General features: G+C 42.5%; 1 protein-coding gene across 1 annotated transcript in view; it reads left to right on the forward strand.

Annotated features, from left to right (window-relative positions):
• The window catches only part of LOC138607887 (ephrin type-B receptor 1-like), a 106150-nt gene extending 91329 nt beyond the window's left edge, over positions 1 to 14821 (forward strand). The window contains exons 17-20 of the mRNA XM_069680544.1: positions 1363 to 1512; positions 10122 to 10318; positions 10405 to 10563; positions 14235 to 14821. Coding sequence (XP_069536645.1) covers positions 1363 to 1512; positions 10122 to 10318; positions 10405 to 10563; positions 14235 to 14346 — 618 coding nt within the window. The 3' untranslated portion in view covers positions 14347 to 14821. The remainder of the gene's footprint in view (positions 1 to 1362; positions 1513 to 10121; positions 10319 to 10404; positions 10564 to 14234) is intronic.
• Positions 14822 to 15893: the final 1072 nt, after the last annotated feature.

Consider the following 15893-nt stretch of genomic DNA (forward strand, 5'->3'; position numbering starts at 1 on the left):
GGCTCGGCTGTTTCAATGACAACAATACAACACGGGCTCTTAGTCACCACCAGTGTTGCAGAGCTGTGTTTAGCTGCAGATGCTTAAAATAATGGGAATATTTCCCCAACATAAATGCTGTCCTCTCTGCCATCTCGCTAGCTCCCATTTTACGAAAGTGATGCCAAAATAAACCCCCATGATAGGTGCTGTCATCTTGCGATGGTGACATCATTTGGAGTCGGAGTTGCGCAGTAGAGATCGACAGGTGGAGCGGCCGTAGCCACTTCCGCTAACCAAAATACACATTTAAATTGCTGAAAAAAGCAGCAAGGATCCCACACGCCAGAGTGTACGTCTCCTCTCCCCGTTCCTCCTCTACTCTGCTAATCCAGAACAGATTGGCTGCAGGAGCCTGATTTGTCAACAGAGCTGTCAATCATCCTTTTGTCAGCATAAAATCAAGTTAAAACTTACATTGTCAGAAAAATGAACAGTTGGACATAAATCAGCATGATAAGAACTAACTATAATGACAGAAACCATGTTTGACAAAAATGTATTTGACTTGCATTTTGATTTTATAGTGTGACTCATGTCCCATCTGTTAACATGGAGGAGGCAGGCTTTATGAGCTATACTGCAGCCAGTCAGCACGGGGTGCTCTAAATGTTTTGGCTTCACTTTTAGAGAGCTGTCATGTCGTCCATCTTTTTATGAGCTGAATTAAGTCAATCAAGTTAATCAAGTTGTCTTCCCACTTCCCACAGTCCTTATACAGTGAGACATCACATACAACCACTTATGTTATACAGTCTGTGGTCACCTTTTTTCAGTCGTGGTCTTCACCATGAGGCCAAAGAAAATTCAGTCAGTTCGTTTTAGGTTGCTTTCATAACGTCCCCGTTAGGTTCCATTAAACGAACTCGGGTCGGCTTTCCCGGCTGGACGGGATCATTTTGGCCGATGTGAAAGCTGTCAATCAAATCCTGGTGCAGAACAAACAAGCAAACAGAGCAGCTTTAAAATGTGGGGTTCAGTCCAAGTGTATACCTAAAACATACTAACCCAGGGTTTAATGATAGCAGATGTAACGTTTTGCATGATTTCCAACACTAATAAATCTACCTCTGACCATGATATGAGTTCAGGAAGTCATCTTAATAAGGTCACATCTGCTGTGGATTGCGATGACTCTTGCATTAACAATCAGCCTTCACCTTTATGACCTGTTATGAAAGATATACAGTACCTTCTAGGCCGCCTATGGCCGCTCTTTAGCGCTGTGTGATGGATGTGGAAGCTTGCACGTCAAGACTATAAAGCCGAACATTTCCTCTTTATATTTCTCTCCTCTTTATCTTTTCCTCTTTTTTCTCTCAGGGTGGTAAAATCCCAGTGCGGTGGACGGCTCCGGAGGCGATCGCCTACAGGAAGTTCACGTCAGCTTCAGATGTCTGGAGTTATGGGATCGTCACCTGGGAGGTGATGTCATACGGAGAGAGGCCTTACTGGGATATGAGCAACCAAGATGTGAGTCACTGCATGCTTGTGTGTGTGTGAGATATAGGTGTTTCGTTGTTCCCTTTTGTTCTCATTGATGTCTGAAACTGTATAAGAGTCTGTACATTTACCCTTCTTCTAGTTGTACACCGTCTCTCTGAAGTGTGCGTGTGTGTGTGGGTGGGGTTTGTGCTTGTTTGTTTCCTCTGCCGTCTCTCACAGCAGGGTGTCTGCATGTCTAGGAAAACACACGGAAAAATGAGGACATCAATTTAAGTGTCACAGAAATGTTTGTTCCCTGGAAAATCCGACCAAAAGGCGTCAAAATGAAGTTTTCCACCTGATCTTTTTTCTTCGGGGATATTTTATCCTTGTGACAGCTTTATCCCAATTACCTTCACAGTGAGAACAATTCACTGCAGCCTTTCTGTACCTTACTTTTTATCCTTGTGCTCGTATCAGCAGGATGTTATTAAGCACAGGCCTCTGCTATTCTTCTGTTTAAAACCGACTCTCTTTTCTCTAAACCGAGTATTCAATTTGACTGTTCAAACCTAAAGGGGATCACATGCAGTACATGAAAAAGGAGGTTCCAGAAGATCGGATTGCTGACGTTTTTATTTTTAGGTTTCTGTTCCGAGGGGAAAAGTGATACACAGATTATAGTTACTTTTGGCACTAAACCCCACATCAAAGCACTCAGGCTCTAAATCCCAATTTTTGCTTTCTGAAACCATATATCTAAACCGCTCTGACACAGAGGAGCTGGGGAATTTCACCAGCCTTCAGTTTGTTTTGATTTTTTTCTTCCCAAACACTGCTGACAGGCTTCAGTTGGGTTTATCACCTGGAAAATAAACTTTATTTTAGGCTCTATTTGTCTTATTTTCCCCGCTTAAACAACAGCTCCAGTGCAGCCATGTTTCCCTGCTTTATACCTCATTAACTTTGAGTAGATGTGAAGTTTTTAGCTGTTTCACTGATAAAGAGTTAATCACACATAAAAGTAAAACGAGGCTGTTCTTTCACTCCAACAGCCCAAACTAAATAACAAGACTTTAAACTAAATGTGCTCATTTGTTTGGGGATTTTTTATTATTTTGAACACACAAGGCTGATTAAACTACCCAAAATGCATTGCAATGTGGATGCAAAAATGATAAAAATGTTAATCAACAAGAAAAAGACTTAAGCTGTGTCTCAATTCAGGGGCTGCATCCTTCGAAGGACACAGTCTACAGAGGATGAGTCATACGCTAAGGCCGAACTGAAATGAGACGGTCTGGTCTACGGAGGGTTTCCTGTTTGCGTCACCAGCTGTTCCCGCCCTTACCCTTGCGCCAGCAAACGCCACTCCTGTCCCCGAGCAACACATAGTTAGCTAGGTTAAAGTTGTAATCTCAAAGATCTCAGTTTCATTCTCTCTGGCGGCATCTATGGTGATAAACGGTAACCAGATATCCAGACAGTGTTGCATGGTTGTCTCTGGTTGTAACTCTTGGTTTTCCTCGCTGACGGTCGCTTTCCTTTTCAGACTGTTTACCTTCATCTGAGCGTCGAGTTTGTTTCTTTTTCTTTGGATTTTCACTTATTTTTGAAGTGGTATCTGTAGTCATCCATCTTTTCTTTGTTTGTTCAGCCATAGTAGATTACTGTTTACTCGCAACACTTGCAGAGACCGGAAAAGCAGCCGCTTAGCTCCGTCTTCCCTCTCTGGCAGACCAACCACTGCTTTTCCGCGAAAGTCACGCCAGACACCCCGTATGTAATAATGCAAATGCAAAGGCTTTCATCAGTGGGCCATAGGCTCAATCACCATTGTGTCGAGATATGTTGGGCCACGAAGGCTGCACCTGATTGAACTACGTTAAATTGCACCATCCCTATCAAATAAAATAAATTCAATCTGAAGGAACTGTGACGCAATCCGCCTTCAAATACATCCTTCGAAGGATTCAGCCCCTGAACTGGGACACAGCTAATGGTTAATATTTTCATGTTTCACAGTGAGAGGATAGAGATTTCTTTTCTACAGAAATACTGACATTTTGTATCTATTTTTTTAGATACAATTCGAGATAAATTAACAAATAAAATAGATGCAAAGAATCCTTGTTTTATTTCACTGTGTCTGAGACAAACGAGAAATAAAACATGGTATAAATAATGTGTGGTTGAGTGGGTTAAGCACAGGTCTGAGGCTTTACAACAACAAAAATTAACAACATTAAGTTTATTGTCATTTCTTTTATTTATGGCAACTTGAATAATTACTTTTTTTTTCACCTACAGAAATGAGTTTCCATGGAGTTAAAAAATACAGCATGAACTGAATTAATGTTTACATTGAGTCAACGTCAAATATTTTGTGGGATTGAAACCTTAATATTTTTTTAGTTGATCAAATGTTAAATGTTTTTTTCTTTGCAGTGACAGGACCCCTGCTTTACATTTTCAAAAACCAAACAATAACGCTGATAAAACTCAAACCTTTCAGGCCGCTGGTTTAACTCAGTCGGTAGAGCAGGAGTAGAGTCCTTGACGCAGCAGCTGCAGGCTCCTGCCCTCGGCCCTTTGCTGCACATCATTCCCCACTCTCTTCTCCCCATACTTCCTGTCTCTCTTCAGCCGTCATATCTAATAAAGGCAAAATGGCCAAAAAAATAATCTTAAAAAAAACCAAAAAAACCCAAACCTTTCCCTTACTTTTGTCAGCAGGAGCCGCTTCCCTATCTAGCGTCGACATCACCTCCACCATGTCTCCTCTTATTTCACACTCCTCCTTCTAACCTCCCCCCTGCTGCCTCTCCTCACCTCCTCCCTCACCCTAACCTCGTCCCTTGTTCCCCGATGGCTGATCCTGAGCAATATAAGCGGCCCATGCAGCAATAATGACACGGAGTCCGTATAATGACAGAGACAGTTTTATAATGGCACACACAGTGTATAATGATGGGGAAAGTGTGTGTTACCTCTACAGCTAACGAGGGTCTGCTGGGGCATTAACTATGCATGAACCTCACACCTTAAACTCACACATACTACACACACACAGCTGAACCACACACATGCAAGCTGCATGCTTAAGGCACACACACACGCACATTTTCAAAGAACACGAAAAAGCGGTGAAATTGTCAGCGGAGCCACCACAGGTGCTGTGATCGACATGAATTAATCATGAAAGAGACCTGTGATGTTTTACTACACTCGCTGCTATTTTGATTGACAGCGGTGCTTAGAGAGAATATATGCGGCACAGAGCCTGAGAAGTGTGTCGGGGTCAAGTAGAGTTCACCCAGCGCGCAGACAAATCCCCGGCGCTGACTTTACAGTAGTAGAAGCGCCGCATTGCCTCAGTTACCCGTAAGCCAGGCTTACAAGTACACTGACACGGGATGTAACTTTAAATGTACAGAAAGTGCCTGAAAAAATTAGAAGTTTTATTTCAAGGAATTTCACGGCACCTCAGCTTTGGTAAAGGAACACCAATCATTAAAATGCCAACAAGTATGTAGCAGCAGCACCAAAACCCAGAGGCAGAGAAGTCCTACCGGGCAAAAGCTGGCAGGCTAAAGTCCACAGACGGGAGGAGGTCAAAAAACTAAGGCAGGAAAATGAAACAAAAACCACAATATGAAGTCTGGCCGGTGCCTGACGCTGCAGGGCAGGCAAACGAGGAGCGGTAATGAGGGAACGAGAAGCAGGTGTGCAGGTGGAGGTGTGGGAGCCACGTTGGGATAACTAGAGGAATGGTGTTGGGTATAAAATGACAGAGATGATAAGTGAACAGCAGACAAAAAACCTTTCAGAATTTATTGATCACATCAAGTGAGTGGCATGTGGCAGGAATAATGTGGAACAGGTAGATGAGAAGATTTATTGTGTATTTTTGTCTGTAGACGGAGAGCGTTGTAAATACGTACCTACAACCGGCAGTTAGCTTAGCTTAGCACAAACACTACAAAGATAACTAAAGCAGTCTCCCAGAACCTCTAAACTTCACATAAAAACATGTTATATCCTCAAAGACTGACGTACAAAAACAACAACTGTGCCTTAAAATTGGTTTTGTGTGCAGGCTGTGTGCACTATTTCTTGACGAGGTGTAGTGAGTTCATGGCGTCTTAGCCTATCTATTGCTTCTCAACCTTGAATAAGCTAACCACCGTCTGATGTTAGCTTCAGGTGCTCTTATAGGACTTTAAGCTATGACTTATTATTAAACAGTCAAACAGTAGTGACATTCTTGCAACATCTTTATGGTTGACATTAAAAATGTTGCAGATTGTTGATGCGACCACAGATGTATTTAATTGATCAAAGCGTGTCATTTCTTTTATCAAAACCTCCAAAACATGTATTTTTCGTCATCTATTGCCATGGACTGTGTACATAAAGTGGATGCAGACTCCCGGGTTTGAAAAGTGAATTCATTTTGGAAGTGACTTAGTTTGCATTCTATCTAATGGCCAGCAGGGGGCGAGCCCAGTGACTGCAAAAGGAAGTCAAACTGTTAAAAACAGGGGTCTCCAACCTTCTACTTCAAGCTACTTTTAAAAAATGGAGCTACTTGCATTACATCACTGAAATTGCTGGTGGCGCCCCATGTTGGTTCTTTTGTCGACTGAAACGTTGGTACCACAGATGAGGCACACACACTTGTCCTATAAAAACTTGCTCTCCCACTCCCCTGGAAATAATATGCTGTCTGAATTTTTCTTGACGTGGCCACCCTCACTGTCCATCATAACTCTGGCTAAACAGGCAAAACTCCTCATTTTAGCTAGCGTGCAGCGTAACCGACCCGTCCTGTCGATGGAGGTTGCTGCAACATTGCTGTGATTGGTTCGGTTCAGACATCGACAAAGCTGCCTGGAGTTTTTTATTGACAGCTGATTATTGGCCTATCATATTCTTTTGTGTTGTAGGGGGCGGGACATCAGTGTATTTGATTAAATTGAAGTGGGAGGAGGCTTTCAAGGTGCATTTATTGTCGTCAGATTTTTTGAATTCGAATGTTCATCTTATGCTAAGTTTGTTGTGTTTAAGGCCTTTTATGCGCTCAAAATTGGCCTATTAGTTAATTTCACAGTTACACACGAATAACGATTTTCTCGCCATCTCCATCCTCTTTTCTTTTGCAATGGCTTAAGTGCCGATCTCGAGGCTGCAAAACGGAAGTCAACAAACCAATTGGTGACCTGAAGGTGGCTCCGTTCACTTCTTGAATACCGGAAGGTTTACAGTTATAAATATATCTGCAATTTGTAAAGACAGAATTGGGCCTCTGAAGTATAGATCATGGAGGACAAATAAGATGATAGTAACTGGATATGTTACGATGAAACAGCTGAAACCATGGGGTTAAACAACAGCATTACCACCATCACAATCAGAGTCATTTAAGACAATTATTCTCACATATCTGGCACAGGGGCAGAATCATTTTAGATAATGATCAATGCTCTTGATATTTCCTTTCTTTGATTATTTTCCGGGGAGTGTCAGGGCCGCCGCTTTCATTCAAAAGGAGATTTAACTTCAGCATAATTACATTCAGCACCCAAAGGTACGCCAATGTATGTAGCACAACCTCTCTGCAATACAAAACTCCTGCCCTGAAAGTTTTTACAGAAACACCTCACAGATCCTAATCATTCTTAATACCTGCGCCGGCATAATGAAACCAGAAGCTTCTTTTGTGAAACTACCCGCCCCGACAACACAGACTGCAGCGGGCGTCAGAGCTGCTTACAGATGACAATCTTGATCCACTGAGCGACCGCACGCTGTGTCAAGTTTTCAGATGGAAATTGAATCCTCTCAACTAATCCAGGTTTTGATTTTTGGGGGTTTTAAATAAAGCTGAACGAGGCGAGATTCTTCTGTAATAATACACCTGTCTTATCGGCCAAAATCACAGAGGAGCTCAGGGACTGAACTCTCTCCTGCTAACAAATCAAAACTGAAAGCAAGATATAAAGTGTCTCCTAAGAAGCAGCGAGAGAACCTTGGATCATTTTGCCTCTTTTATCCAATTGATATCACAGGCATCACAGACCAGCTCCATTACTAAGATTACTCTGTCATTTATATCATCAGTCACCCCCGATCAGAAACATGGGCTTGGGATTTATCTTATCTTTTTATTAAAGGAGCAATTCACCTCTGGAAAAAGCCACTGTCAGTCAAAGCTGGTGTTCTCTGTAATCAATAGAAGCAATAATATTTTAAATTGGCGCCATAGCTGTGGAGAAAGTTGTACAAACTGCTCGTGGTTTCACCCATTCTACATTCCTACAACTCCCAGCGTGCATTGCGCCCCTCCCTCTGAAAGGATCAGCCCAGTTAGAGATGCTGGAGTGAAATACTACCGTTTTTTAGTCAAGGACATTGATCGCTGCAGACAATGGCTCAGAGCAGTACAGAATCTGAAATACAATGAGAATATACCGGTGGATCGTCTAAAAAATCTTCGGGTCTGCAGTCTACATTTCAAACCTGACGATTTTGAACGAGACATGACATCGGAGGCGGGCGTCCTAGATTGAGGAAGTGTAGTTTAGCGAGCTCCCTGGCCTCCGCCAGGTGACGCGTTTCATGTAGTCTGGCGGAGGTTTTCCAGGGCCCATTGGAGAAGCAGATAGCGTCCTCCAAAGGCACAGAGCGAAATTGCATTTTTCACCATAGTGGCATTAGCTCCCCGTAATAGCATGATAGGACTGAGGTTGAAAATTGGCAAACTGGCCCTTTAATTTGTGGTTCAAAGTAGCTTGCAAAACAATACAATGTGTCACAGGTGAGTGTTTTGATATCAGCAAAAACATTTCCAAAACTGTCAGGACGCAGTTGAAGTGGCTTTAATTTATTCATTTCTACCTCTCTTCGCCTCTTCATGCAACAATGTGGGTGGTGGTGGTGGTGGTGGAGGTGTGGGTGGAGGAAAACACTCCTGAAAAATGTTACCCACTTTCAAACTGCAGTAGTTACCCAGAGGCTACCTGCACACTCCATGTAAACCACTTTCCAGCAATCAAATGACTGAAAATTTCATCAAATCCTTCTCAAAATTATACCCGTCTCACATATTTCATTACACTTCCAGGACTCGACAGTAACTGTCGCCAGGTTTCAACTGGCAACCATTTTTAACCATATAGAAACAAGGACAGCAACCGGCAAAACCCCAAAATGAATCTATTTTAAATATCTGCATTTGCATTGGTGACATTTAAATGTTGCTGTTATTGACAGAGGTGGAACCAGACAAAGCTGCATGTATAATGGTGTGTTTCTGGTGTGCACACAGGCAGCTATTTTAGAGACAATAGCTGTGTCCCAATTCAGGGGCTGCATCCTTCGAAAGGACGTATTTTAAGGTTGATGGCGTCACAGAAGCGCGTCAAAGGCTGTCCCATTTCAGAGGTTCCTAAAGATGCGGCCAACAAATACATCCTCCTTTTCCCAGGCCACAAAGGTTCCATTGGGTACATCCTTCGGGGCCCAAAGTATCTCTAAATGAGATGGCAGCCGAGGAATACACTTTTAAATGTACACTTTTAAAAGTGTTTGGTTTCAACTCAATCGAATAGCTAGTGATACAAATATAAAAAACAAAAAGGGGCCTTAAAACTTCAAATTATCTTTAAAATAATCGTTAAGTTACGTGACATGAGTAATGTTAGCTAGTTAGCCAGCTAGCTACCTGTTGCTAGGCAGCAGAAGCGGCTCTTTGTGACACAAGGGTAAGGGCGGGAACAGCTGGTGACGCGAACAGGAAGTCCGCTGTAGATCAAATTGTCTCGTTTCAGTTAGCCTTAGCGTCTACTCGAATGACTCATCCTTCGTAGACCGCTTCCTTCGAAGGATGCAGCTCCTGAACTGAGACAAAGTCAATGAACGGTGGAAATTAATTTGTCTCTTGAAAAGTTCAAACAACCAGTCAAACAAAAAGACAAAGTGAAACAAAAAACATATTATTTTAGGAACCATGATTGCTCGTTGCATGGCCTGACTCAGTAACCAAAATACATGGGGCGCTCCAAGAAACAAGCTGAGCTAATGTTAGCGATAGCCTGGCTGATGGCATAACACTGCTTTATTTAGTGTTTTTACTTGTTATATTTATCTTACACTTATATATTTTTTTAAAAAGCCTTAAAATTAGCGATGGGAAAATACTGTAACACATTTAGCTAGCTTTGCTAACGTTACCGTCTTAGCTAGCACCATACTGTCTAAGCTAGCACCATACTGTCTTAGCCAACACCAAACCGTTGCTGAATTCAGTTCTTTTCAGCTTTCAAACAGTAGCTTCAATTGACAACCATTATAAATATAATTGTTGTGTAGACTAATGTCTTAAAGAAGAAGAAGACGACACTGCTCAATTTTGGGGAAGCCATTAAATTTTGGTATCAGTTTGGTACATTGGCCCGCGTACCTGCCGATACCACATTTTAGGCTGTATTGGAGGCATTTCTTATACTTGATACTTAAATATAGTGATTACAGCAAATTTCAACACTTAGACTGAAATATATACATCACCGTTTTTCCACTGTGTATGTCACTTTGTATCATACTCTTACACTGAGCCTCATATTCCCTCTCTCCCTCTCTTTGCTGTGTCCCAGGTGATAAACGCCATCGAGCAGGACTTCAGACTTCCCGCTCCCATGGACTGTCCGGTAGTCCTGCACCAGCTGATGTTAGACTGCTGGCAGAAAGACAGAAACGCACGGCCAAAGTTCCCCGATCTCGTCAGCATGTTGGACAAAATGATACGCAACCCTGCATCTCTCAAAGCCGGCATCAACAACATCCCCCCTGCGTGAGTTGAGCTAGAGACTCATTTACATAAAAACGTCCTGCCTTCTGACATCACTGACCCTCTCCTGTTGTGTCCTCTGTCCGCAGTCCTTCCCATCATCCCTTGTTAGACCGCGGAGCTCCGGACCTGAGCAGGTTGAGCTCTGTGGAGGACTGGCTGGCTGCTCTGAAGATGACCCAGTATCGAGACTCCTTCCTGGGCTCGGGCTTCACTTCTTTGCCGCTCGTGACACAGATCACAGCCGAGTAAGTCTGACTGTTTAAAGAGATTGCTTTTTTTGGGAACTAGCCATGAAACAATGATATGAACACCAAATTTTGCATCCTAAAATATGAGCGCAGAGGATGTTATGGATAAGGATACATTATACAAGGGTGCAGGTTTGGCTCGATCGGTGGAGCCACGCCCCTTGTGCGGTGGCTACAGTCCTTGGCACACTGAGCGCAGGTGCGACTCCCGATCTGGGATCATTTTCTGCATGTCGTCCCCCACTCTCTCCTCCCCTTGTTTCCTGTATATCTTCAGCTGTCCTATAAATAAAGCCAAATAAAACAAAAGGATACATTATACAGTGTTTTGGCTGACTCGGATAGATTCATATGAGCCAAGGGAGGCCGATGCAGCGTCTGCTCCCGCCCAGTGCATCCTGGTACATGGTGGCACTGCCAGCTTGGCTCTGCAGGAGAACGTAGCACTGGAATCAATGCACAAAAATATTGTACTGCCCAAGTTGGCGAGACCTCTGTATTTGTCCAAAATAGAGACAATATCCACCAGATTACACACAAGAAGAGATATCTCAATGAACAGACAAGATTGCACCCTGAAAAACCCAAATCTGGATGCACGCTCATGAATCATACAGAAAATATCCCCAAATTGAATCCACATAAGATCTTTATTCTGATCTTTTCATGCTTTAAGTGCATCTTTAATGATGTTTTGTGGAAGGTTTCAACATATTAAATTAAAGTTTCCTACCTTATCTGGATCTGGGATCCATCCATCCATCATCTATACAGCTTATCCTGTTCAGGGTCGCAGGGGGCTGGAGCCTATCCAAGCCGTCATTGGGTGAGAGGCGGGGTACACCCTGGACTGATCGGCAGTCAATCACAGGGCTGACAGATAGAGAGAGATTACCTTTCACACTTGCAAACACTTCGCCAATGAACCTAACGAGCATGTCTTTGGACTGTGGGAGGAAGAACCCAAGCATGTACGGGGAGAACATGCAAACTCCACACAGAAAGGCCCCCTTCGTCCGAGCCAGGATTTGAACTTGTAACCTTCTAGCTGTGCGGTGACAGCGCTAACCACTGCACCACCATGCAGCCCTTGGATCTGGGATATGTAATAGAACTCATATGACAAGATCATTATAAATATCTGTGATGGATCATATCCCCTCTGTCATTTTTAAGGTAATGTAACAGATCTGTACTTGTGTAAACCATTGGACCTTTAAAACAGGTCTCTTGTGTCCCGTGTTCCTGCGTCACTTAAACAAGCATTGATGAATTTACTGCTTCATTTGACTTCATTCACAATCAACACTGATTGGACGTCCACATGAGACGTTGTGAAAATACCCTTTAACTTCCTCCCTATCTTCATCAGTCTGCCTACGTCTCGCACTGCTCACCTGCCAAGTCTGAGTCTTGTTAGTTGGACAACTGGCGGGGCGGCTGGTTGGCTGTCTGCTGCTCCATGTGTACGCCTGCCTGTCTGTCTGAACAATCTCACAGGCTTACTCACTTACATCTTCTTTTTATGATGGTATAAAACTGCTACATGAGTATCATTACAGAACATCAAAATGAATTACATTTTTACAGTTACAATTTAAGCCACTGTTAGAACAGTGAGAAGCCTCTTTAATGTTTAAAGTGAGCCTGTATTTCTCTCAGACTCCGGCTTTCATGTGTCTTTCCTGGCGTACCTGGTGCTTCTGTGAAAGTGAATTAAAAGGAAGTGAGATTTTGTACTCAGTATTTTTCCCCCTTCACCATCTGCCATGGTGAGAAATCCAGAATGTTTTAGGTTAATTTACTCAGTGTCTGGTTGTTCGTCTCTGTGTGCTGCACTGTGGGTCAAACAAAAGAGGACTGATTTCAAAGAAGGATTAATGAAATGTACTTTAACATAGTACCAGTGTGCTTACAGCACACAGAGCCACACAGACATCTAGCAGTTCTTTTGTCTTTGAATTATCTGAATTATATTTCAAAAAACAGACTCGTGTCATTTACAGCTCTGGAAAATTTTAAGAGACCTTTGAAAAATATAGTTTTTCTCTGGTTCTACTATTTATAGGTTTGTGTTTGTGTAAAACGTTTCTTTTATTGTATACAACATTCCTCACTATTTCCAAATGTTTCATAATTAATTCTCATTAAAGGTCATTTATTAGCAGAAAATGACGACTGATGTTTTTCAGACCTCGAGTAATGCAAAGAAAACAAGTTCATATTCATGTTTAAACAACAGAATACTAATGTTGAAGTGCTTATCTCAAAGATTTCAGCTTTGTTCTCTTTGGCAGCACCTATGGCAACAAAACATTACCGTTTTGTCGCACCTATGGCGACAACGGTAACTATAACTTCCCAGATATCCAGACAGTGCTGCATGTGTGACGTCCACGGTTGGCTCCGGTTGTAACTCTTGATTTTCCTCGCTGACGGTCGCTTTCCTTTTCAGACTGTTTGCTTCATCTGAGCGTCGAGTTTGTTTCTTTTTCTTTGGATTTTCACTTCTTGTTGAAGTTGTATCTGTGGTCATCCATCTTTTCTTTGTTTGTTCAGCCATAGTAGATTACTGTTTACTCGCAACACTTGCAGAGAGCGGAAAAACAGCCGCTTAGCTCCGCCTACCCTCTCTGGCAGACCAACCACTGCTGGGTGATGGAAAACGCGTCACTAACTGGGCGCTGCTTGTGACAGTCTGTAATACTGCAAATGCAAAGGCTTTCATTAGTGGGCCTTAGGCTCATAAGCGATATAGAGTGACTTAACATTTATTTACATGAAAACTTCAAGTTTTTTACTTTAACTTGGGAAGAGTTCAGAAATCAATATTTGGTGGAATAACCTGGTTTTTAATCACAGCTTTCATGCACCTTGGCTGCTCTCCACCAGTCTCTCACATGCTGTCGGGTGACGTTCAGCCACTCTTGGTGCAAAAGTTCAAGCAGCTCGGCTTTGTTCGATGGCTTGTGACCATCCATCTTCCTTTAGATGACTTTCAGGAGGGGGGTTCAGACCTGGATTGGGCTGGTCAATGTCGAGAGAGATGCTGTTTAAGGAGCATATATACACAATCTCCTATGAAGAATTATCTGCCAATATAGCCCATATAAAGTGATGACCTTACATGGGCAATAAAGGCATGTTTTTTCTCTCGTTGTGGTTTGAAGCCAGATAAAAAATGCGCTCAGTAATATAAAATTAATGCTCCTTATAATATTTCACATCAGTTTTAATGTGCTTGCAAAACAAACAGGTGCTAACAGCCACTTTAAAAAGGAAAGAGTAAGACTTCGCTGTGCTTGTTTTCATACTAAAAGCAATTCATTCACAAAAAAGCAAGCACCTATAAATGTTAAGAGTTGAGAGAATATTGCATAAAGTATAAATAGTTTCCCCCTCTGGAAAATGATGAGTTAAATATAGGCTACTTTGTCTTTATTTAATCAAACCGGTGAAAAACAGCTCTTACCCAGATATTCTGCATATTTATGCTGCGCTATTTTAAACCACTGGCACCTTTTTCATTCCGATTCAAGCTTCCTCCCAATGATTCATGTGCTAATAATTCATCAGTGTTACACACCTTCTAAAAGTAGCCTTGTTAATACTGTATGACGTTTCCTAATGCGGGCCTCACATCTGTACCTCTGTCTGTGTTTCCGCAGAGATCTGCAGAGGATCGGAGTTTCTCTAGCCGGACACCAGAAGAAAATCCTGACCAGCGTTCAGCTAATGAGGCACCAACCCGATGACCAGTCTCCTACTGAATCAGTGTAACCGCGCGGAGGAGCGACACAGTGTGAAGTATTTAAGAAGTGTACAGTCTGAAGGAGCAGGCTTCATACACGTGAGGAACCTAAAACCACTCTACATGTTTTTAACAATAACTACGGCCATTTGTCACCAGTTCTCCTACCTTATCGTCCCGATTTTATTTAAAGGAAATGCCTCTTTTAATGCAAGATATGTGACTGAAAAAAAACCGAGTGTCTGGACTTTGACTATAAGAGGTGCAATCACAAACCTCTGCTCCCTTTCATCCCAAAATCTGCCTGCAAGACGTCCATCATCGAAATCTACTGACCAGTTTTTACCAGCTTGACTGTCTGATTCAAGGACTTCGTAGTCCTTTTTTTATGTAAGGATAAATCACACAAAGACAATACTGTGAAGAGGAAACAGACATTTATATGAGGGGACACGACCTGGACCCAAACAAGCGTTTTAAACCAGTTTTCTCCGGTGTGTTTTGTAGAGACGGCTTCAGTTTGTTGGTGAAAATTGCCGCCATTTGAATCCCGACTGGAGCAAAGAGTTAAATGGGACTTTTGTGATTCTATCTTCATATTGAAGAGCCTGTACATTTAAGGATATGGGAAGTTTTATTTCCTGTTTGCTCTTTTTCTTTCTCTTTTATCCAACAATTAATGTCACTGGAGTATTTGTGCGCTCGTTATGATTATCTTCCTCTGCCTGACGCGTCACTGGAACAAACTTTAAACTTTGCACACAAAAAAGTGTCTCATCAGCCCGATTCGCACGGGAGGAGTATTACCTGGGGCCCTCATGTGATTTAGAAATAACCCCTCACTTCTGTGTTTTGTGCGGCACATTCGCATGGGATAACCAAGGTCTGTATTTTACTACAATTTACAGACATGATCCCCCGGATATGATTGAAAATGTCAAGGCTTCGTGTAACATCTGCTTAACCCAGTTCACTGAGAACTCCCTTAAATCACTTCAGCCCACACAGCAATGTTACAAGAGCAGACAACAGTAATATGTCTTTGGCATATTGTATGAGAAAAAAACTTGCAGACTTTATATATGAGGAAAAGTCGCAGTGGCCTGGTCAGTCGTCCGTACCGACGGCGGCTCACTACCCACCGGAAAAAACGCGTCTGACTCCGGGTAGGTCCCGTTGTTTAGTGACGGTGTTTACGTGATTTCAAGCAAGAAACGTAAACTTAACGCACGGTGGTTCAGGATCTGACTCGCAACACAATCTTATGGCTTCCGTAAGATTGTAAAAACGAGGATGCTGAGCCGACGGAGCCATTTTTAGATCAGCAACAACTTAAAAGTATCTACAACAGAAAGCTCATGATTTTGTTTTCAGTTTTTGATACGCTAAAAATAACTTTGAAATGACGGCTGCTCTTGCGCTATAAATGAAATATATAGCGGGCGCTGCAGGGCACAATGGGGTCTAGAGGGTTAAAGCCTTAAGCCTGTTGGAAGATAGAAAAACGTTGCTAACCGCATGTCGCCATGCAGATCATCCATCTCGTCGTGTTTCAGGATTTCGCTCTGCGAATCGG

Source organism: Semicossyphus pulcher, unplaced genomic scaffold, assembly GCF_022749685.1.
Source record: "Semicossyphus pulcher isolate SPU_LCO1_2020_fin unplaced genomic scaffold, fSemPul1.0.p SCAF_4, whole genome shotgun sequence".
NCBI classification, from domain to species: Eukaryota; Metazoa; Chordata; class Actinopteri; order Labriformes; family Labridae; genus Semicossyphus; species Semicossyphus pulcher.